General features: G+C 44.3%; 1 protein-coding gene across 2 annotated transcripts in view; it reads left to right on the top strand.

The window, feature by feature from the left end:
* Positions 1–23,259, top strand: part of SRF (serum response factor) — a 243,291-nt gene that overhangs the window by 210,896 nt on the left and 9,136 nt on the right. For both annotated transcript variants that reach the window (XM_033937484.1, XM_033937483.1), the window contains one exon: positions 2,070–2,146. In XM_033937484.1, the coding sequence (XP_033793375.1) occupies positions 2,070–2,146 (77 nt within the window). The remainder of the gene's footprint in view (positions 1–2,069; positions 2,147–23,259) is intronic.

The raw sequence follows: 23,259 nt of genomic DNA, 5'->3' as shown, positions 1-23,259 counted from the left end.
ACTGGCGAAGCTAACGTAGCCCGATCCCCTTCAGGAATGGGATACAGGCGAGCCATGCTACGCGCCAGCCGAAACGGCGTCTCCGGCGTTTTCCACTGCTCAAGAATAATATCCCGAATATCCTGATGCATAGGAAAAGAGCGGGAAACGGAACGGATCCCTCGTAACAGAGGGTCCCCCACACGCGGAGTCTCCGGCGGCGCGTCCTCAAAACGCAAAGCCGAAGAAACCTGTTGAATAAGGTCAGGCAGCTCATCTCTCTGAAAAAGGCGCACCACGGACGCCTCGTCACTGGAGAACGGGAAACCCGACAACCCGCCGCCAGCTTCCGTCCCCTCCAGAGGGTCCTGGAAATCCTCAGAAGGGTCCAGGTCCTCCTCCAGACCGACACGTTCCTCCGACCACAAATCCTCGTCCCACGACACCCGCGGACGCTTGGACAAGAGAGGCGGCGGAGGGGACGTCACGTCAGACGAGAGAGGCAAAGCCGCAGGGAGCGCGGAGGAAACCCCACCCCCCGAGACCCCCTGGGCGCAACCGGGACCCCCAGCCGCCTGAAAATAGGCTTTGCATAATGAAAGGAAAAAATCAGGGGAAAAACCCCCCGAGGGTCCCAAGGGACTCCCTGCCACAGCAGGGGACCCAGCAGAAACCTGCCCCTGCTTAGCCAAAACAGGGGGAAGGTCACCTGAGGTGGAAGACAAAATGGAGGGGCCAGACAGAGAAGATGGCGTCTTTCCCGCCAAAACAGCTCCCTCCATAGCCTGCAGCGGCTGAGAGACCTGAATAGTCTCAGCCGCTAAAACAGGCAAGCCGGCATCAGCTGTCAAAATATCAGCTGAGAGGGAATCCTCTAAAACCCGACCGTCGGCGGCTCGGGGAATCCCTCCGTGGGCGGACGGAGAAGACCGGGCTTCTCCACCGTTCCCTGCCGACTCGCGAGGCACCATCGGCGGGGAGCTCTGGGCGCCTGCAGCCGCTGCCGACGGAGCTCCTCCACCGCACCGGCCTGAACACCGCTTGCACAGGCCGGCCGCGAGTGCCTCGCGTCTGGAGCACAATGAGCACTTTTTCCCTTTAGAAGTGCTCATTGCTCCATACGCGACCTAGCTGTAAAAAAGTGCCGGTTAGTTGAAAAAATACAGTAAAATACAGTTTTCTTAAAGGGATACAACCCTCCAGACCAGCACTACCTCAGGATTTTTTTTTTTTTTTTTTTTTTGCAGAACAGACTCCACAGGCTCTCGAAGCAATATGCCTTGCTTGATTTAGGGGGCAAGGCTTACTGCTGAGGCTCCTCTAAAAAAATATGGGGAGGTGGAGGAAGTGGGGGGAGGGACCCCGCTCGTGACCCGCCGGGTTTGACACCCCCGAGGTCGGACGAACCCCCAAACAGAGTCCGTCCAAGCTCCGTCCGGCTAAAAACAGGGACAATAAACCTCTAAACAAATTCCAACAGCCCTACCAAGGGAGATGGGTACAGATCACTCAACACCTGCTGGAGACTGAAAGAAGACTGAGGGAAATAGAGAGGAGGGGCTAGGATATACTGTCCCAAAGTTTTGTTTTCAGTCTCCACCTGCTGGTCATGATTAGATATATACCCAATCGTAAAGTTAACCTCTACTGGTCTGGAGAGTGCTAAAGAATGAGACGATTTGAAGCAGACCGCTCTATCAGCTAACAGTTTGCACTTGTTTGGCATTCAGGTAGAGGAGAAGGCCACTTTCATGGAAATCATATTTTAGGTCCCCTTCTCCCATCTCATTAGGAATAGACCTGTCTAACTAGACCACTACTCGTTTGTCTATTTGGCCTTCTCTTTCCTACTACTCTTAGAATTGTGTGGTGCTCATTCTGCTGCACCCTAACCAATATGATCTTTGGGCTACATTCTCTGTCATAGATGGAAAAAATGAGCCAAAATCGAAACAGGTAGTGCATTTGCAAGTAATTTTTCAAGATTGCTGAACTCCTTGGTTACCCCCTATGTATCATTTTGTATACTTGGTTCTTGTTGTATGTAAGCTTTATACAGGATTTTATCATTTTCTTCTGTTATCTGGTAGGTGGCGTTTCACAAGTGTTCCTCGCAGCACCGTCTGGCACAGTACAGATCCCAGTTTCAGCTGTCCAGCTTCACCAGGTGTGTTCAAGTGTAGGGCCGGATTAAAGGTACCTGTAAAAAGATATGTAAACTGCTGAGAACTCTAAGATTCAGCAGTATATCAAATTTGAATAAACAAACAAAAAAAAACCCCAGTAGGCATGTGCCTCAGACCCTAAAACATCAGGGGGGGGCCCAGGGCCAGCGTTAGGGGGGAGCAAAAAGAGAAGCTGCCCTGGGCCTTACATTTGCAGGGGGCCCCTGACTGCCTGGTGAGGTCAGCTTCCCTTGCTGCCCACCACCCATAAGGGAACTAAACCCAGGCTGCGGGGCTCCAATACTGCACACGCTGGCTTACCTTCTCCTCCCTCCCCCTCATGACATAACTTCTTGTTTCGGAGGATAAGGGAAGCTGGCGTGCACACTGTTAGAGCCCCATGGCCTGGGTTCAGTTCACTTGCGGGCAAGAGGGCAGTGAGGGAGTGGAAGGGAGGAAAAGTTGATCTCACCTCAGCAGGCAGTCAAGGGGCCAGGAAGAAGAAAAGAATTTGTGAGTGAAAGAGAGATAGGCCCAAAGGGAGCTCCTTACCATAAGCGGTTCCTCGAGCTCTGGGGCTGGCAGGCAGACATGTTTGGAGCAGCCCATTTGCTCCCGTAGCGACAGCTTCCAGCAGTGGCAACAGTCACAATTGGCTGCGCTTGCTGGCATTGAACCTTCCTCTCTGCCAAGTCCCACCTACTTCCTGTTTCCGGCAATGAGGAAGGCCTGAAGCCAGAAAGAGCAGCAAGTTATAAAGGCTGCGTTGCTTTGGGGGGAGAGAGGGAAGGAGGGAGAAGGAAGAGAGATATCAAGACCATGAGAGGGAGGGGAAGAAAAGGAGATACCAGACCATGGAGGGAAGGGAAGGAGACAGACGCCAGACCAGGGACAAGGAAGGAGAGGACATGCCAGAGCATGGAAGGGGAGGGATAGAGAAGGAGAGGAGAGAGATGCCAGGCCATGGGGTTGAGTGGAAGGGAAGGGAAGGAAAGGAGGAGAGAGAGATGCCAGAGCATAGGGGAAGGGGTGGAGACAGAAAAATGGAGAGGGGGTGAAGCTGAAATGAATCATGTACAAAAGAGAGAAGGGGCACAGGACAGACAGTTTATTAAAGGGACATAGAAAGAGGGAAGATGCCATATGGAAGAAAGTGAGAGGGCGGACATGATGGAAAGGGCATAGAGAAAGAGAGTGGACAGTAGATGGAAGAGGTAGAGAAAGGGGGACAGATGCTGAATGGAAGTGTGTGGGGATGAGAGGGACAGACGCTGAATGGAAGTGTGGAGGAGAGGGGGGATAGACATTGAATGGAAGGGGGGTGAGAGGAGAAGACACTGGAAGGAAGTGGGGAGAAGAAAGAAAAAGGGGCACATGCTGGATTGGGGGAAAGAGGATAGAATTAGATATAGAAAGCTGTAGGTAGACACAATGAAAGAGAGAAATTGAGAACTGAATAATAATAATTTATTTTTATATACCTTCAAACCATCAGTTCATGGCGGTTTACACAGTAATAATTACACTAGGCAATTAGAAATACAAAGCCAAATAATTATTATAAATGAAAATAACACAGTTCAGAATAAAATACTAAATAGCAAAATACAGCCCTATAAAAGATAGTAATTACACAATACAAGTTTATTATTCTAAAATAAATAAAAATAGTCTGTAGAATTGTTTAAACGAATGATCATAAGATAGTAGAAATTGACTATGATACCAAATTTAAGAATAAAATCAATATTGTGTTTTGTATTGTTTAAATAGATAAGTTTTAAGATCTTTCCGAAATTGATAATAGATAAGAGATGGGGAAATGAATTCATTACTCCTGCTTGGAATGCCAAAGTCCTATCCAAAAATTTTTTATAACGGCATGTTTTTCTTAATAGTAAGAAATCTAAAATGGGAAGAAAGATAAGATTGTGCTAGACCAAATAAAACTTTAAAACAAATGCAACCAAATTTGAATAACACTGGCCTCAAACAGCAACCAGTGGAGCTTTTGATAATATAAACTAATATGATCGTGTTTTTTCAAATTAAAAATCAAACAAATTACTGTATTTTGTATTATTCTTAATCGACTGAATAGTGCCTAGGGGTCCTCGACGAATTAATCCTGCCCTGTTCAGGTGGCACAGTGATCTCTTTTGATAGGCAGAAATGGTCTACACCAGGGGTGCCCGAAAGGTCGATCATGAAGGCAACGCAACTCGATCGCGGAGCCCATCCCGAGCTCTGTGATAGACTCGTGTTGCCTTCTCATTCTACCTGCATCCTGACGCTGTAAACAGGATGCAGAAGCTCCGGGCCAATCAGCCTTCCTTTCCCCGACATCAGTTCTGACGTTAGAGAGGAAGTTCCGGACCAGCCAATTGCAGCCTGGCTTGCCCGAAACTTCCTCTCCGATGTCAGAATTGACAGGGAGAGAGGAATGCTGGTCGGCCTGACGCTTCTGCATCGGGAAGCAGGGAGAGCTTGGTGTGGCGGTGGCTTGGTAGCCTGTTCCCCGATGGTGGCAGCAGTGGCTTGGGGGGGGGGCAGGGAAAAAGAAAGAAAGGGGGCAGGCAGGGAGACAGAAAGAAAGAAGGTGGGGACAGTGAGAAAGAAAGAAAAGGGGCATGGAGAGAGAAAGAAAGGGGGGACCGGGAGACAGACATAAAGAAAGAAGGGGGCAGGGAGATAGAAAGGGCAGGGGGTAGGGAGAGAAGAAGAAAATGTTGTGGGAGGGAATGAGGTCTGGTGGAGAGGAAGCAAGCATACAGTAAGCTGAAAGAAGGGAAGAAAATTGGAGTCAGTCAGAAGAAGAAAGTGCAACCAGAGACTCATGAAATCACCAGACAACAAAGGCAGGAAAAATGATTTTATTTTCAATTTAGTGATCAAAATGTGTCTGAATTTATATCTGCTGTCTATATTTTGCACTATGGCCCCCTTTTACTAAACCACAATAGCAGTTTTTAGCATAGGGAGCCTATGAACGTCGAGAGCAGTGCGGGGCATTAAGCGCTGCTCCCTGTGCTAAAAACTGCTATCGCGGTTTAGTAAAAAGGGACAGGGGTATATTTGTCTATTTTTGTATAGTTGTTACTGAGGTGACATTGCATAGTCATCTTCCTTGACCTCTTTGAAAAAAACCCGGAATATAAATGACAACTAACATTTTCTCTGCATACAGTATTTTGTGTTTTTTTTAAAAAAAATTGTATTGTTTGTAGATCATTTTGACTTGGTCATTTTAAAAGTAGCTCACAAGCCCAAAAAGTGTGGGCACCCCTGGTCTACACAAGGAGAAGACAGATGTTCAGGAGTATAGAGATGAGTGAAGTTCTGCTAAAAGAGGAGGAGGCTGGCTCCACTGCATTCATATTTGGATAATTTCCTAAAAAGTCCATAGGCCATTATTGAAATGGCTTGGAGGAATCTACTGCTTTAGTCCTAAGATAAGCAACATAAAATCTGCTTTACTATTTGGGATCAAGCTAGGTACTTGGAACGTGGGTTGGCCACTGTTGGAGACATGATTTATCCTAGGACAAGCAGGCAGCATATTCTGTGGGTGACATCATCCACAGAACCCGGTATGGACAGTAAAAAGTGTACTGTCACTTTAAGTTTCTGAGAAACTTTGTGACTGCCTGCACCACACCTGTGCATCCCGCCTGACAACGGCTCACGGCTCCTCAGTTCTCCGCGGAGCAAAGAAGTCGTGTTTTAGACTTCGTCCTGTCATTGCCTTCCCATTGCGTATTTTACTTTCATAAATTTTTGGTTTCAGTTTATTGCTGTGCTTTTCAGAGTATGGCCATTCAGTGTCTGGGGCCTGAGCACCAAGTAGACTTTTATTCATTGCTCTAGTTGTCCGGGGATGCTGCATCACCATCAGTACCGGTGGCATCGACATTGTCACCTCACTCGATGTCTGACTTGGTACCTGCTTCAGGTAAGCTAGCTAAGAAGCCGTACTCGTCCCATCCACTGTCACTGGCATATTCGGCATCGAGTCCCTCGATACATGCCGAGAGTCGACAGCACAGTAAATCCCCATCACTGCAGTCTTTGTCACCTATAGGTGTACCTTGTCTTCCAGGTCTCCCACACCTCGATAGCCTGCTGCACCCTTGGTACCAATCTCTGCAAGAGCAAATCGGGGATCTTATTCAAAGGGAACTAGCTGTTATGCTACTAATACAACTGGCACCAATTGCTGCATTGTTTCCCTCTGTGCAAGCCCAGCCTGAGCATGGCTCATTCAGGCACCAATCTTCTCACGGTACCGATAGAGCAGGGGTGTCAAACTCAAATACACAGCCAAAATTAAAAACTTGGACAAAGTCGTCGGCCAACCATGATATGTATTGAAAAAATGTCTACATAGTAACATAGTAACATAGTAGATGACGGCAGATAAAGACCCGAATGGTCCATCCAGTCTGCCCAACCTGATTCAATTTAAAAATTTTTTTTTTTTTTTTTTTTTTTCTTCTTAGCTATTTCTGGGCGAGAATCCAAAGCTTTACCCGGCACTGTGCTTGGGTTCCAACTGCCGAAATCTCTGTTAAGACTTACTCCAGCCCATCTACACCCTCCCAGCCATTGAAGCCCTCCCCTGCCCATCCTCCTCCAAACGGCCATACACAGACACAGACCGTACAAGTCTGCCCAGTAACTGGCCTAGTTCAATCTTTAATATTATTTTCTGATTCTAAATCTTCTGTGTTCATCCCACGCTTCTTTGAACTCAGTCACAGTTTTACTCTCCACCACCTCTCCCGGGAGCGCATTCCAGGCATCCACCACCCTCTCCGTAAAGTAGAATTTCCTAACATTGCCCCTGAATCTACCACCCCTCAACCTCAAATTATGTCCTCTGGTTTTACCATTTACCATTTTCAATTGAGGAAGTTTTTCCTTCTCATCAGATACAACTATGAATAGGGTACAGGTGATGAATGTAGGCAATGCTCAATATGGTGAGATGGAAAAAAAAGAAGTAGGGGACAAAATGGCCACGCTCAATATGGTGAGAGGGAAAAAGAGGTAGGTAGGGGACAAAAATGGAAATTGTACATACTAAAGTGTGTGGGAAAGACACACGTTAAGAACCTGGACATCAACAATGTGCAGCAAATCTTGAAAGATAATAAAAGCAAACTTTTAATAAAAAAGAATAAGATAAACCAAATAATAATTGTACAACTCCAAACGGAAACTGTAGACAATATGTTTAAAAAACAATGACGCAAGGTACAACTAGCCCATGATTGATGTAAAATAGCTGAGCCAAACTTAAAACGGAAAAACTACAAAGGGATTAAAACAAAAAAGGATGAAATAAAATACTTTGTGAATTAGCAACATATGTTTGAAAAGCGTAAAAATATAATCCTAATAAAAACCATTACATGAAGCAGAAGAAACAAATGGGAATACGGAAAAACACTAGCACCAGAAAAGAATGAGTACCAGAAAACAAAACTCCAAAATTAGAACGTGATCAAAAGAGTATATACAACAAGGGATTAAAAAGAAGAAAAACCCAATACTTACAAAAAAAGCAATTGCAGAAGAGTCCAGTGCTACTATGACGACACAGTGTGAGACTGTGAAGAGAGCCAGAGAACGCCACGGGAACTTGTGAAAACGTCAAACATGATGGTGTGCCAAATGGGAACGTGAGCAGACTCATGTTTCCCGCGTCTACAGGTTTAAGCCAGGAAAATATGTATGTGCTGATGTAATCTTTAACATAATCTACTCAGCACTTTTTTAGTTTAAGTATATATACAAAAACTGCTGCGGCCATTTTTCCTGGCATAAGGGGGATTTCCTTGAATCAGCCTTTTTATGTCAGAATACTGCCCCCATCCACGTAGACCAAGATGAGTATTTTTCTACTCTATATTTAAAGTTTTTTTAAAAATGTTTATTTACAGTGTAGTCGCCATACATGAAGAAGAACATGGTACTACTCGAAAGGGTCCAGAGAAGAGCAACTAAAATTGTTAAGGGGCTGGAGGAGTTGCCGTACAGCGAGATATTAGAGAAACTGGGCCTCTTCTCCCTTGAAAAGAGGAGACTGAGAGGGGACATGATCGAAACATTCAAGATACTGAAGGGAATAGACTTAGTAGATCACAGGTTGTTCACCCTCTCCAAAGTAGGGAGAACGAGAGGGCACTCTCTAGTTAGACAAGTTCCTGCTGAACTGGAACGTACACAGGTAGGGCTGGTCTCGGTTAGGGCACTGGTCTTTGACTTAGGGGCCGCCGCGGGAGCGGACTGCTAGGCACAATGGACCACTGCAATTCTTACGTTCATATCACAAAAGTTTAATATTCCTACAAGCTGCGCTGCCGAGGTCTTGAGATATCTATTTTAAGGTTTTGTACTTAGGATTTGTCCTTGGACACATGGCATCCATAGTCCTTGTAACTCCCTTTGCCCGTCTCCATCTCAGACTGGCCCAGTGGAATCTGTCATTGTAATGGTCTCAGGCTCGGGACTCCTTATCGCAGAATCAGTCTTCTCCCTTCAACGTCACTCTCTCCAGTGGTGGCTATGTCCAACCAACCTATCCAGAGGTCTCCTATTCTATGTTTCACCTCATCAGAGCATACTAACCATGGATGTTTCCATGTATGAGTGGGTGGCTCATCTCAATGGCCTACACACTCGAACCCGGTCAGCTTGAGAGTAAACACTACATATGAGTCTCCTGGAGCTGAGGGCAAGTCACTATGCTCTCAGGACATTCCAGGATCATCTTCTCAACCAAGTCATTCTGGTCAAGATGGACAACCAAGTGGCGATGTACTACATCAACAAACAGGGAGGATCTGGATATCTTCCTCTCTGTCAGGAGGTTTCCTACATTTGGAAGTGAGCAATCTCACAAAATATCTTTCTCAAAGCGTTATATATACCAGAGAAGACACACTCATCAGATTTCTCCAACCGCATGAATGGTGTCTCAGTTCCAAAGTGCTGCGCAACATCTTTTCACTCTCTGGAACTCCCCAAATAGATCTGTTTGTGTCTCTCAGCAATCACAATTTACCTCACTTCTGAAACATACATAGAAACATAGAAGATGACGGCAGAAAAGGGCTACAGCCCATCAAGTCTGCCCACTCTGCTTACCCACCCCCTGTCTATGCCCTAATGACCCAGTTTTCTTATCTTGACCGTAGGGATCCCATATGGGTATCCCATTTATTCTTAAAGTCTGGCACGCTGTCTGCCTTGATCACCTGCACTGGAAGCTTGTTCCAATGATCAACCACTCTCTCTGTAAAGAAATACTTTCTGGTGTCGCCATGAAATTTTCCGCCCCTGAGTTTGAGCGGGTGCACTCTTGTGGCCGAGGGTCCCTTGAGAAAGAAAATATCATCTTCCACTTCGACACGTCCCGTGAGGTACTTAAATGTTTCGATCATGTCTCCCCTCTCCCTACGTTCCTCGAGAGTGTAGAGCTGCAATTTGTTCAGTCTCTCTTCATATGAGAGACCCTTGAGCCCCGAGATCATCCTGGTGGCCGTCCGCTGAAACGATTCAATTCTGCGCACATCTTTACTGAATGTGGCCTCCAGAATTGCACACAGTACTCCAGATGAGGTCTCACCATGGCCCGGTACAATGGCATTATGACTTCAGGCTTTCGGCTGACGAAACTTCTATTGATACAACCCAATATCTGCCTTGCCTTAGATGAAGCCTTCTCCACTTGATTGGCAGTTTTCATGTCTGCACTGATGATTACTCCTAAATCTCATTCTGCTGAATTCCCAGTTAAAGTTTCTCCGTTCAAGAAGTACATGGATTTCCGCTTCCGAGGTGCATGACCTTACATTTCTTAGCATTGAAGCCTAGCTGCCAGGTTGAGGGCCAACTTTCCAATGTAAGCAGGTCCTGCGCCATATAATTCTGTTACAGACATTTTTCTCCACATCAGCTAGAAGCGGATGCTTTCCTTCTGGACTGGACCCACAAATTCCTGTATGCATTTCCACCAAATTGGAGGGAGAAGGGGAATTGCGATGTATATTAAATAGGGAATTTAATCAAATCAAATAAACATTCTGCATGATAGCAGTGTGGAGTCCTTATGGATAGAAATCCCATGTGTGAAGGGAAGGAATATAAAGGTAGGGTTATACTACCATCCCCTGGGACAAAATGAGCACAGATGATGAAATGTTTTCAGAGATTAGAAATGCTGGAGAAATGGGCAGTAGTATAATAATGGGTGATTTCAATTACAAACAAAAATAGAGGAGGGAAAAAAATTTTCTCAGTTGAGTTAAAAATGGGAGGAAAAAAGGCCTCATATGGCCATCCAAAAAAAACTCCCAGTTAAAAATATTTTTTTCAAACCACTTTTTCTTTAAGGTCTCTAACACTGCTATTCCTAGCACTAGAATTTAGACTTAGCTTCCATAAAGCCAGCATTAAAAATTGAAACCAAACACAATCTGCTTTTGAATCTGGTCTGTCCATCAATGCTTTCCCACAGGCTGTAACCTTGGTAGTGTTTTCAACTGCCAATACTCTGTCAGTCCAAGCAATCAGCAGAGATCAGCAGCTTAACTGAGGCCTTTTTTCTCCCATTTTTTGGGTCTCCAATAAGGCTGTATGAGTGATAGCGGTGTCAGGGTTTTTGCCTTATTTTTCAGATTATATTTTGATAAATTAGTAAAGCTAAGTGATTTCAATTACCCAACATTGACTGGATAAATGTTACATTGTGGAGTGCTAGGGAGATAAAAATTTCTAGATGTCATACATGATTGCTTCTTAGAGCAACTGGTCTGGGAACTTAAAACCAGGTAGAAACATAGAAACATAGAAAGATGACGGCAGATAAGGGCTACAGCCCATCAAGTCTGCCCATACCATTGACCCCCTTTTAAGTCTACTGGCCCCCTTAACTCTACTGACCTGCTATATTAAGTCTATATCCTAGCGACCCTATTCATTGGTATGACTCTCGCAGTGATCCCACATAGGTATCCCATTTATTCTTGAAGTCTGGGATACTGCGGGCCTCGATCACCTGTACTGGAAGCTTGTTCCAATGCTCTATCACTCGTTCCGTGAAGAAGTACTTCCTGACGTCTCCACGAAACTTCCCTCCCCTGAGTTTGAGCGGATGTCCTCTTGTGTTCGAGGGTCCTTTGAGAAGATAGATATCATCTTCCACCTCGACCCGTCCCGTGATGTACTTAAATGTCTCAATCATGTCTCCCCTCTCCCTACGCTCCTCGAGAGTATAGAGCTGCAATTTGTTCAGTCTCTCTTCGTACGAGAGACCCTTTAGCCCCAAGACCATCCTGGTGGCCATCCGCTGAACCGACTCAATTCTGAGCACATCTTTACGGTAATGTGGCCTCCAAAATTGCACACAGTATTCCAGATGAGGTCTCACCATGGCTCTGTATAATGGCATTATGACCTCAGGCATGTTGACAAAACTTCTCTTGATACAACCCATCATCTGCCGTGCCTTAGATGAAGCCTTCTCCACTTGAGTAGCAGTCTTCATGTCTGCACTGATGATCACTCCCAAGTCTCATTCTGCTGTAGTCTTGGTCAAAGTTTCTCCATTCAAGGTGTAAGTTCTGCATGGATTTCCATTTCCGAGATGCATGACCTTACATTTCTTGGCGTTGAAGCCCAGCTGCCAGACAGAGGACCAACTTTCTAAAGTACGGAGGTCCTGTTCCATAGTATTCTGTAGATTGTAGCCGTTTATGATATTGCATAGTTTGGCATCATCAGCGAATAAGGTTACCTTACCTTGAAGCCCTTGAGTCAAATCCCTAATGAATATGTTGAAGAGGAGTGGACCCAGGACTGAGCCCTGCGGCACTCCGCTGGTCACTTCCGACGTTTTGGAGAGGGTACCGTTAACCATCACCCTCTGAAGTCTGCCACTTAGCCAATCTTTAACCCATCCTGTTAGTGTTGCTCCTAACCCCATTGATTCCATCTTGTTCAGCAGTCTGCGGTATGGGACGCTGTCAAAAGCCTTGCTGAAGTCAAGGTATACGATGTCTAAGGACTCTCCCGAGTCCAGCTTTCTTGTTACCCAGTCAAAGAAGCTGATAAGATTGGACTGGCAGGACCTACCCTTGGTGAATCCATGTTGACTGGGGTCCCGGAGATTCTCCTCATTCAAGACCGTATCTAATTTATGCTTAATTAGTGTTTCCATGAGTTTACCCACTATTGAAGTGAGACTCGCCGGTCTATAGTTCGCAGCCTCAGCCTTGCAACCCTTTTTATGCAGAGGAATGACGTTGGCTGTTTTCCAGTCCAACGGAACTTTCCCCGTGCTAAGTGAGAGATTGAAGAGCACGGCCAACGGTTCTGCCAGAACATCTCTCAATTCTCTAAGCACTCTTAGGTGTAAATTGTCCGGTCCCATGGCCTTGTTCTCCTTGAGCCTTGTCAGCTCGCTGTAGACGTCTTCAGGTGTGAACTCAAAATTCTGAAACAGGTCTTCCGCAATTTGTTTTGCCTTCAACTGTGGTCCGTGTCCAGGTGCCTCACAGGTGAAGACTGAGCAGAAATATTCATTTAGTATTTCGGCTTTTTCAGAATCCGCCACCGCGTAGTTTCCGTCCGGTCTTCTAAGGCGTACTATGCCGTCTGTGTTCCTTTTCCTATCACTAATATACCTGAAGAAAGATTTGTCCCCTTTTTAAATGTTTTTTGCCAAAGTTTCTTCCACTCGAAGTTTGGCCTCCCTAACTGCTGTTTTGACCGCTGCAGACCTGGTCTTATATTCTACTTTGGTTTCCCTTCTCTGCGTTTGTTTGTAGGAAAGAAATGCTGTTTTCTTCTCCTTAATGAGGTGCGAGATCTCCTCAGTGAACCATTGGGGTTTATTGTTTCTTTGCCGTTTGTCTACCGTTTTAGGTACAGGGCATTGCAGGTGATCCAGAACTCTGTGGCCAGATTGATAACCGGAACGCCAAGATATGAACATATTACCCCATATCTTCAACAACTGCATTGGCTACCAGTTGTATTTAGAATCCAATAACAAGCAATTATGCTATGTCATCAATTTCTATATGGCACTATTCCCAAAATTTTTTTGATGTCCGATTACTAGCCATCAAGATCATTGTGCTCTGAAATTTCAGCACTGTTGAAAACAAAGGCCAATCCCAAGTATGTGGAACCAAATGCCATGACTTTTTCATGTGCAGGAATAAAATTGTGTAAAGGCCTCCTTGTTGGTAAAATTCTGAAATGTGATAGAAGTTCATTCAGTAATCTGCTGAAAACGCAATTATTTGTTGATGCATTTCTTTGAGCATTTGACCTATTGTAAAGATTGAACCTTTCTGCTTTTGTGTTTATCTGTTCTGACCTGTTTCAATATTTTATATATGTAAATTTATTATAAACCGTTTTGGAATGAAACAGTATAGAAATTTTAAAAATAAATAAGAGGAGGTGCTATTTTAGATTTGGTCCTTAGTGGAATGCAAGATATAGTACAGGAGTTAACTATGTTGGGTCTGCTGGCAAACAGTGATCATAACATGATTAAATTTGAGCTGATACCGGGAATAACAATGCAAAAGAAATCTATTATAGAGGTGTTTAATTTTCGAAAGGGCAACTATGATAAAATCAGGAAAATGTTTAAAACGAAGCTAAAAGGATCATTTGCAAAGGTTAGAACTGTAAACCAGGCGTGGATGTTGTTTAAAAATACCTTAATCGAAGCCCAGACCAGATGTAAAGAAGAGGAAACAAGAGCCGGCATGGTTAAAAGGTGAAGTGAAAGAGGCTATTACAGCCAAAAAAACATCCTTTAAAGAATGGAAAAAGGATCCAAATGAAGAAAAGAAGAAGAAACACAAGCACTGGTAAGTTAAATGCAAGGCCTTGATAGACAGCTAAGAAAGAATATGAAGAGAAACTTGCAAAAGAGGTAAAAACTCATAATTTTTTTAGGTACATCAGAAGCAGAAAACCTGTGAGGGAATCTGTGGGACCGTTGGATGATCAATGAGCATAAGGGGCGCTCAGGGAGGATAAGGCCATAGTAGATAGACTGAATGAATTTTGGAAAAAAAACAAGGGAGCCAGACGAAGCGAGAGGAGGATAGGAGGAGCATACTACAAGGGGAAGTCGAAATGGAACAGGACAGAGGGAAGGAACAAGAGGAGGACAATAGGAACATACCACAAGGGGAAGACAAAAATCAGGAGTTGGCAGGTCAGGTAGGGGACAGAAAGAAAAATGAAACACAAGGGAAAATATCAAGGAAAAGTAAATACCAGCACTTGAACTGTATGTGCACTAATGCAAGGAGCCAAAAAACAAAATGGGGGAATTAGAAGTCGTGGCCAAAAATGAGAGCCTAGACATCATAGGGATCACGGAAACATGGTGGAACGAGGAAAATAAATGGGACATTGTACTGCTAGGGTACAAGCTCTACCGAAGAGAAAGGAGGAGGATTAGCACTATACATTAAGGACACCATTCACTCGACCAGTGTGGACGCAGCAGAGACCAATGACCAACTGGAATCACTATGGGTTAAATATCGGGAATAAACAGAACCGAGATAAAGTTGTGACTGTACTACCGTCCACCTGGGCAAACTGAAGCAAATGATACAGAAATGGAAGCCGAGTTGAGGTGGGAATGCAAGAACACTAACACCATAGTTATGGGAGATTTCAACTATCCCGGGATAGACTGGAGTCTTGGAATTTCAAAATGTACGAAGGAAACGGAATTCCTCAAGGCTGTACGGGATTGCTTCAAGGAACCAACGAGAGGGTCAGTGATTCTGGATCTAATCCTCAATGGGCTGAAGGGACCTGCAAAAGGAGTGGAAGTAGTGGGACCATTAGGTAGCGATGACTACAACATGATCCAGTTCAAAATGGAAGTAGGATTACCAAAGGGAAAGAGAACCAATGCAACAACGTTTAACTTCAGGAAAGGGAACTATGATGCCATGAGACAAATGGTGAGAAAAAAACTCAAAAACAGCTCCAAGAAAACGCAGACTGTGGAGCAAGCCTGGTCCTTATTCAAAGAAACGGTAAACGAGGCGCAAAACCTTCATATACCCAGATTTAGAAAAGGATGCAAAAAGAATTAAAAAAAAGACCCGGCATGGATGACCAATGAAGTTAAACAAGTGATAGGAGACAAGAAGAGATCATTTTGGAAGTGGCAAAAGGACAAAACCGAAGAAAATTGGAAAGAGCACAGGAAGCAGGAAAAAGAATGTCACCGAGTGGTCAGAAAAGCAAAGAAAGAATACAAAGAGAAACTAGCCAAGGGAGCACGAAATTTTAAACCATTATTCCGATATGTGAAAGGAAAGCAGCTGGCGAGGGAGGAGGTGGGACCTCTGGATAAGGGAGACAGGAAGGGACTGGTGAAGGAGGAAAAAGAGGTGGCTGAGAGACTAAACATGTTCTTCTGGTCAGTCTTTATAAGAGAAGACACATCCAACATGCCGGAACCGGAAAAAAATCTTCAAGGGGGATCAAGAGGGAAAATTATCATGCATGGAGGTAAGCCTCGAAGACGTTCTCAAGCAGATAGATAGATTAAAATCTGACAAATCTTCGGGCCCAGACCGAATCCATCCGAGAATACTGAAAGAGCTCAGAGATGAAACAGCGGAGTTACTGCAGAAGATTTGTAACCTATCCTTGAGTACAGGGGTAATCCCGGAGAACTAGAGGATAGCAAATGTTACGCCTATCTTCAAAAAAGGCTCAAGAGGCGACCCAGGGAACTACAGAGCCTGACCTCAGTCCCGGGGAAGATGGCCGAATCATTGATCAGGGAAAGTATCAATGAGCATTTAGAAAGAAATAATCTGATGAGAACAAGCCAGCATGGTTTCTGTAAAGGAAGATCATGCCAAACGAACCTACTTCATTTCTTTGAGGGGATAAGCGAACAATTGGACAAGGGTGACTTCATAGACATTGTATATCTGGATTTCCAAAAAGTCTTCGACAAGGTACCTCATGAGCGCCTACTAAGAAAACTGTGGAGCCACGGGGGTGGTAGGAGACATGCACAGATGGATCAGGAATTGGCTGGTGGACAGGAAACAGAGGGTAGGAGTAAATGGACACTACTCTGGCTGGAAAGGGGTCACAAGTGGTGTTCCACAGGGTTCAGTGTTGGGACTGCTGCTGTTCAATATATTCATAAATGACCTGGAAACAGGGACGAAGTGTGAAGTTATAAAATTTGCGGATGACACAAGCAGCAGCAGGGTCAGAACTGTTGAGGAATGCAAAGATCTACTAAGAGACTTGAACAGACTGAGCGAGTGGGCAGAAAGATGGCAGATGAGCTTCAATGTAGAGAAATGTAAAGTCTTGCATATAGGGAAAGGGAACCCGATATACAGCTATTCAATGGGAGGGAGGGTACTAGGGCAACCTAGAAAGAGACTTAAGGGTATTGGTGGACAAAACAATGAAGCCAGCGGCACAATGTGCAGCGGCCTCAAAGATAGCGAACAGAATGTTGGGCATTATCGAAAGGTATCGCTACCAGAACGAAGGAAGTTATCTTACCACTGTATCGAGTGATGGTGCGCCCGCATCTGGAGTACTGCATCCAATACTGGTCGCCGTACCTTAAGAAGATATGGCGATACTCGAGAGGGTCTAGAGAAGAGCGACTAGGATGTTAAAGGGCATGGAAAACCTTTCGTATGCTGAAAGGCTGGAGAAGCTGGGGCTCTTTACCCTGGAAAAGCGGAGACTTAAGAGGGGATATGATTGAGACTTATAAAATCATGAAAGGCATAGAGAAGATGGAGAGGGACAGATTCTTCAGACTAGCGGGGACAACAAAAACAAGAGGGCATTCAGAAAAGTTGAAAGGAGACAGTTTCAAAATGAATGCTAAGAAGTTTTTCTTCACTCAGAGGATGGTGGACACCTGGAATGCGCTCACAAAGGTGATAGGTCAGAGTACAATATTGGGTTTCAAAAAGGGATTGGATGACTTCCTGAAGGTGCAGGGGATTGAAGGATACAGATAGAGCAGGGGTAGGGAACTCTGTTTCTCGAGAGCTGTATTCCAGTCGGGTTTTCAGGATTTCCCCAATGAATATGCATGAGATCTATTTGCATGCACTGCTTTCAATACATATATCTCATGCATATTCATTGGAGAAATCCTGAAAATCCGACTGGAATATGGCTCTCGAGGACCGGAGTTCCCTACCCCTGAGATAGAGGGTAACTATACAGAACACTAAATGAATAGGGAATACACGATTTAGGTAAAGGATCACTTACAGGTCATGGACCTGGGGGGCCGCCAGACACGATGGACCCCTGGCCTGACCCGGCAGAGGCAATGCTTATGTTCTTATGTTTGTTTCGGTCTTTATGGAAGAAAATGTAAGAGATCTACCTGAACCGGAAATGATTTTTAAGGATGATGATGCGGGGGAGCTTAAAGAAATCTCGGTGAATCTGGAAGAAGTACTAAGCCAAATCGACAAGTTAAAAAGTGATAAATTGCCAGGGCCGGATGGTATACATCCCAGGGTATTAAAAGAACTTAAACATGAAATTGCTGACCTACTGTTAGTGATCTAATCTTCTATTTGTGTGTCGCACAAACCTGTACAAGCTCTAGGAGACTGGCAGTGAGCAAGAGAAGGGAGGGACAGGGGAATGACATGAAGGAGAGGCCTAAATAGTGGGAGAAGAGATAGAAAGAAGCATATAGCATCTGTTGTTGAAGAAATGAGTTTTCAGCTTTTTCCGGAATAAGGTGTAGTTGGTTTCCTTCCTGATTGCTTCTGGGAGGTCATTCCAAGTTTTTACTCCAGGTTAGCATGGAGTAGAAGATTTGCCTGTAGTGAAGGTTTTTTGTGGTGATAGGTTTAACTGAATTCTGTTAAGGATTCTTCTGGAAGTGGACCAAGCCATTGAGAATAGCTGGATAAGGAGAGCAGCTAAGTTTCCATGCAGTATGTGGTGTAGGATGCATGATATTTTGAAGTTTATCAGAGATGATATTGGAAGCCAGTGTAATTATTTGAAGGTTGAAATCTAATCATATTTCTTTAGGTTGAAAATCAGTCTTACAGCTGTGTTCTGGATGAGATGCAGTTTATGGATTAAAGTGGTATTGATGCCTGAGTAAGCGGCGTTGCAATAATCCAGTTGAGGCAAAATCATCTGTAACCTGTTGCTAAAATCGTCTGTAGTACCTGAAGATTGGAGGGTGGCCAATGTTACACCAATTTTTAAAAAGGGCTGCAGGGGAGATCTGGGAAATTACAAACCGGTAAGCCTCACTTTAGTGTCAGGCAAAATGGTAGAAACAATTATAAAAATAATTGTGGAACAAGTAAACAAACATGATTTAATGAGATGGAGTCTGCATGGGTTCAGCCGAGGGAGATCTTGCCTCACAAATTTGCTTGACTTCTTTGAAGGTGTGAATAAATATGTGGATAAAGGTTGATAATAGTGTATCTAGATTTTCAGAAAGCGTTTGATAAAATTCCTCACGAGAGGCTCCTGAGAAAATTAAATTGTCATGGAATAGAAACATAGAAAGTGACGGCAGATAAGGGCCTTGGCCCATCCAGTCTGCCCACACCAATGACCCTCCCTTACCTCTCTCTGTGAAGAGATCTCATGTGTTGATCCCATTTAGTCTTAAAATCAGGCACGCTGTTGGCCTCAATTACCTGTAGTGGAAGACTATTCCATCAATCCACCACCCTCTCGGTGAAGAAGTACTTCCTGGTGTCGCTATGCAATTTCCCGCCCCTGATTTTCCACGGATGCCCTCGTGTTGTCATGGGACCTTTGAAAAAGAAGATATCCTTCTCCACCTCGATACGGCGCATGAGGTATTTGAACGTCTCGATCATATCTCCCCTCTCCCTGCGTTCCTCTAGTGCAGTGGTTCCCAAACCTGTCCTGGGGGACCCCCAGCCAGTCAGGTTTTCAAGATATCCCTAATGAATATGCATGAGAGAGATTTGCATATAATGGAAGTGACAGATATGCAAATCTCTCTCATGCATATTCATTAGGGATATCTTGAAAACCTGACTGGCTGGGGGTCCCCTAGGACAGGTTTAGGAACCACTGCTCTAGTGTGTAGAGCTGCAATTTATTCAGCCGTTCCTCATACGGCAGTTCCCTGAGACCATCCGGGTGGCCATTCGCTGGACCGACTCAAGTCTCAGCACATCTTTGCGGTAATGTGGCCTCCAGAATTGTACACAGTATTCCAGATGGGGTCACACCATGGACCTATATAATGGCATTATGACTTTGGGCTTATGGCTGACGAAACTCCTGTGTATACAACCTATGATTTGTCTGGCCTTTGATGAAGCTTTCTCCACTTGATTAGCAGCCTTCATGTCCTCACTGATGATCGCCCCTAAGTCTCGTTCTGCTACAGTCCTCGCTAGGATCTCACCATTAAGGGTGTAGGTCTTGCATGGATTTTTGCTGCCAAGGTGCATGACCTTGCATTTTTTGGCATTGAAACTTAGTTGCCAGGTCCTGGACCAATGCTCCAGTAGGAGAAGGTCGTGCATCATACTGTCGGGCATTGAGTTTTTGTCAGGCCCTGTTGTGCTCTTGCCTACTATATTGCATAGTTTGGCGTCATCGGCGAATAACGTTAATTTACCTTGCATCCCCTCAGCCAAGTCCCTTATGAAGATGTTGAATAGGATCGAGCCTAAGACCAAGCCCTGCAGTACTCCACTGATCACCTCTATCGTTTTGGAGGAGGTGCTATTCACCACCACCCTCTGAAGTCTACCTCCAAGCCAATCCCCAACCCATGTAGTCAATGTGTCACCCAATCCTATAGAGCTCATCTTGCTCAACATCCTGCGGTGAGGTACGCTATCGAATGCTTTGCTGAAATCCAAGTACACGATGTCCAGGGACTCCCCAATATCCAGCTTCCCCATCACCCAGTCAAAGAAGCTGATCAGGTTGGATTGACAGGACCTCCCCTTTGTAAACCCATGTTGACGGGGATCTCGTAGATTCTCCTTGTTCAGGATCGTATCCAATTGGCATTTGATTAAAGTTTCCATTAGTTTGCTCACTATTGATGTGAGACTCACTGCTCTGTAGTTCGCAGCTTCCGTCCTGCATCCTTTTTGTGGAGTGGAATGACATTAGCCATTTTCCAGTCTAACGGGACTCTTCCTGTGCTAAGGGAGTGATTGAAGAGTGTGGATAGCGGTTCCGCCAAGGTGTCACTTAACTCCCTGTGTACCCTGGGGTGTAGGTTGTCTGGCCCCATCGCTTTGTCAACCTTTAGTTTGGATAGCCCACTGTAGACACTGCTGGGCGTAAACTCGAAATTACAAAATGGGTCTACCGAGCTATCCCCTGACGGTAGCTGAGGGCCGGATCCTGGTGCCTCATGGGTGAAGACTGAGCAGAAGTATTCATTTAAAAGTTTAGCTTTTTCGTAGTCCGATTCTACATAGTTCCCGTCTGGCTTCCTAAGGCGTACTATCCCTCCTGTGTTCCTGTTTCTGTCACTAATATACCTAAAGAATGATTTAGCGCCCTTCTTGATGTTCTTTGCTAGATTCTCCTCCATCCGGAATTTGGCCTCTCTGACTGCTGTTTTGACGGCTCTTGACTTGGCCAGATAGTCTTCCCTGGAGTCTTGCTTCCCTGAATGTTTGTAGGAGATGAATGCTCTTTTCTTCTCTTTTATGAGGTTTGAGATCTCCACAGAGAACCACTATGGTTTATTTTTTCTTTGTCGTTTACTTACTGATTTTATATATTGGTTTGTTGCCTCTTGTATGGTGGCAAAGTTCAGTTGTGGATTAGGAATTGGTTATCGGATAGAAAACAAAGGGTAGGGTTAAATGGTCATTTTTCTCAATGGAGGAGAGTAAACAGTGGAGTGCCGCTGGGGTCTGTACTAGGACCAGTGCTATTTAACATATTTATAAATGATATGGAAATTGGAACGACAAGTGAGGTGATTAAATTTGCAGATGACACTAAACTGTTCAAAGTTGTTAAAACACATGCAGATTGTGAAAAATTGCAGGCGGACCTTAGGAAATTGGAAGACTGGGCGTCCAAATGGCAGATGAAATTTAATGTGGACAAATGCAAAGTGATGCACAGTGGGAAGAATAAACTGAATCATAGTTACCAGATGGTAGGGTCCACTTTGGAGATTAGCACCCAAGAAAATATTATCTATTATTATTTATGTTTTTAAGATGATGTTAGAAGAAATACAAGTGATGTGTACAAGATTTAAATGATGTAATACTGTGTTCTTGATGTAAGATGGAAAAATGAATAAAGAATTTTTTTTGGGGAAAAAAAAGTAATATCTATCTGACAAGTCACTAAGAAAGAATTATCAAGACTTACAATAATACAGAATACAGCGGTCAGAATGATTTATGGCCGGAAGAAATTTGATCATGTTACTCCCTATTATCGCGAATTGCATTGGCTACCAATGGAGGCCCGGATATTGTTTAAACTAGGCAGTTTCTGTTACAAGGCTGTTTATGGTATAGCTCCTTCTCTTACTTAGTCAATAGATTTTCTTTAGCATCATACAGACATAGTAGAAGAACTCATTCTTTGTTTAATTTTCCATCTGTCCAGGGTTGCAGGAGTAAGAAATTTCTGAATCATTCTTTGGCATCTCAGGCAGCTCTTCATGACAATGAATTCCGAATATTGTTGCTTACTACCTACCTATTCCTATGGCCATTTTAGAAAACAATTGAAGACCTATCTTTTTTTCTAAATATTTGACTGTTTAACGAATCATATTATTTCATGTAACATGTTTACTTTTATAACTTTTTGTAAACCACGTTGAACTTCTGGTTACGCGGTCAATAAGCACAGTGTTATGTTATGTTATCCACCTTTCACTGTTTTTCACTGTGACAAGGTGGTCCTTCGCACATTCAAAATTCCTTCCTAAATTACTTAGATTTTCATCTCAAAGAATCCATTGTGTTATACATGTTTTTCCCAAGCCTCTTTTTCATCCTGGAGAAGCTGCCCTTCATACCTTGGACTGTGAACCCACTATATATAAAGACACACTGCAGACCTCACAGCATACACTGAAGAAAGCCACAGCATGATGGCCAAAACGTCGGTTCTTTCTACATAGACATGGTGAGACCCTGATACCTGCTTATTACTTGGAAAGAACTAAAGATCATAGATCTTCTCCTCACCTGTTTGTCTCCTAAGAGACTAGGAGTTCCTGTTACCAAATGAACTCTTTCTTCTTGGCTAACAGTCTGCATCTCCTTCTGCTATGCTCAGGCTGGGTTGCACCTTGAGGGATGTGTTACCCTGCACAAAGTGCTACAACAGTGGCTTTTATGCATTCTACACCAATTATGGATATTTGCAAGGCAGCAACTTGGTCTTCAAGTCTGAGTACTGTCTAGAGACTTTCTCGAGGCAAAATGGCTGTTTCGGTCAGGTAGTCCTACAGAACTTATTTTCTACTTAAAGCCAACTTTCCCTCCATTCCCTGTCTTTTCAGTTTGGGAGTCCCACATGTGAGACTATGCTGCCTGCTTGTTTTAGGATAAAGCATAGTTACTTACTGTAACAGGTGTTATCCTGGGACAGCAGGCAGATATTCTCACATCCCTCGCACTTCCCCTGGTTGGCTTCTTGGCTCTTAGCTGGATTGCGGAACTGAGGAACCGCGAGCTGACATTGGGCGGGAAGACATCGTGCAGGCGTGGTGCGGGCAGTCGCAAAGTTTCTCAGAAACTTAAAAGTGCCAGTACACTTTTTACTGTCCATACCAGGCTCTGTGGATGTCACCCCCACATGTGAGAATATCTGCCTGGTGTCCCCGGATTACAACTGTTACAGTAAGTAACTGTGCTATTGGTTTTCATGGACCTTTGGTCTGTCCCAGTAGGGCAGTTATGTTCTTAAGCCAACTCTGTGCATACAGAAGGGAATGGATCCTATATAGAACAAGGTTTAAAGTTGCATAGAGTAACTTTTGTACATACTTAGTGCTCTCTATGTAAAGATCAATATAAAGATCTAT

This window comes from Geotrypetes seraphini, chromosome 3, assembly GCF_902459505.1.
Source record: "Geotrypetes seraphini chromosome 3, aGeoSer1.1, whole genome shotgun sequence".
Taxonomy (NCBI): Eukaryota; Metazoa; Chordata; class Amphibia; order Gymnophiona; family Dermophiidae; genus Geotrypetes; species Geotrypetes seraphini.
The sequence above is the reverse complement of the archived record's forward strand: the minus strand, read 5'-3'. Positions and strand labels throughout refer to the sequence as shown.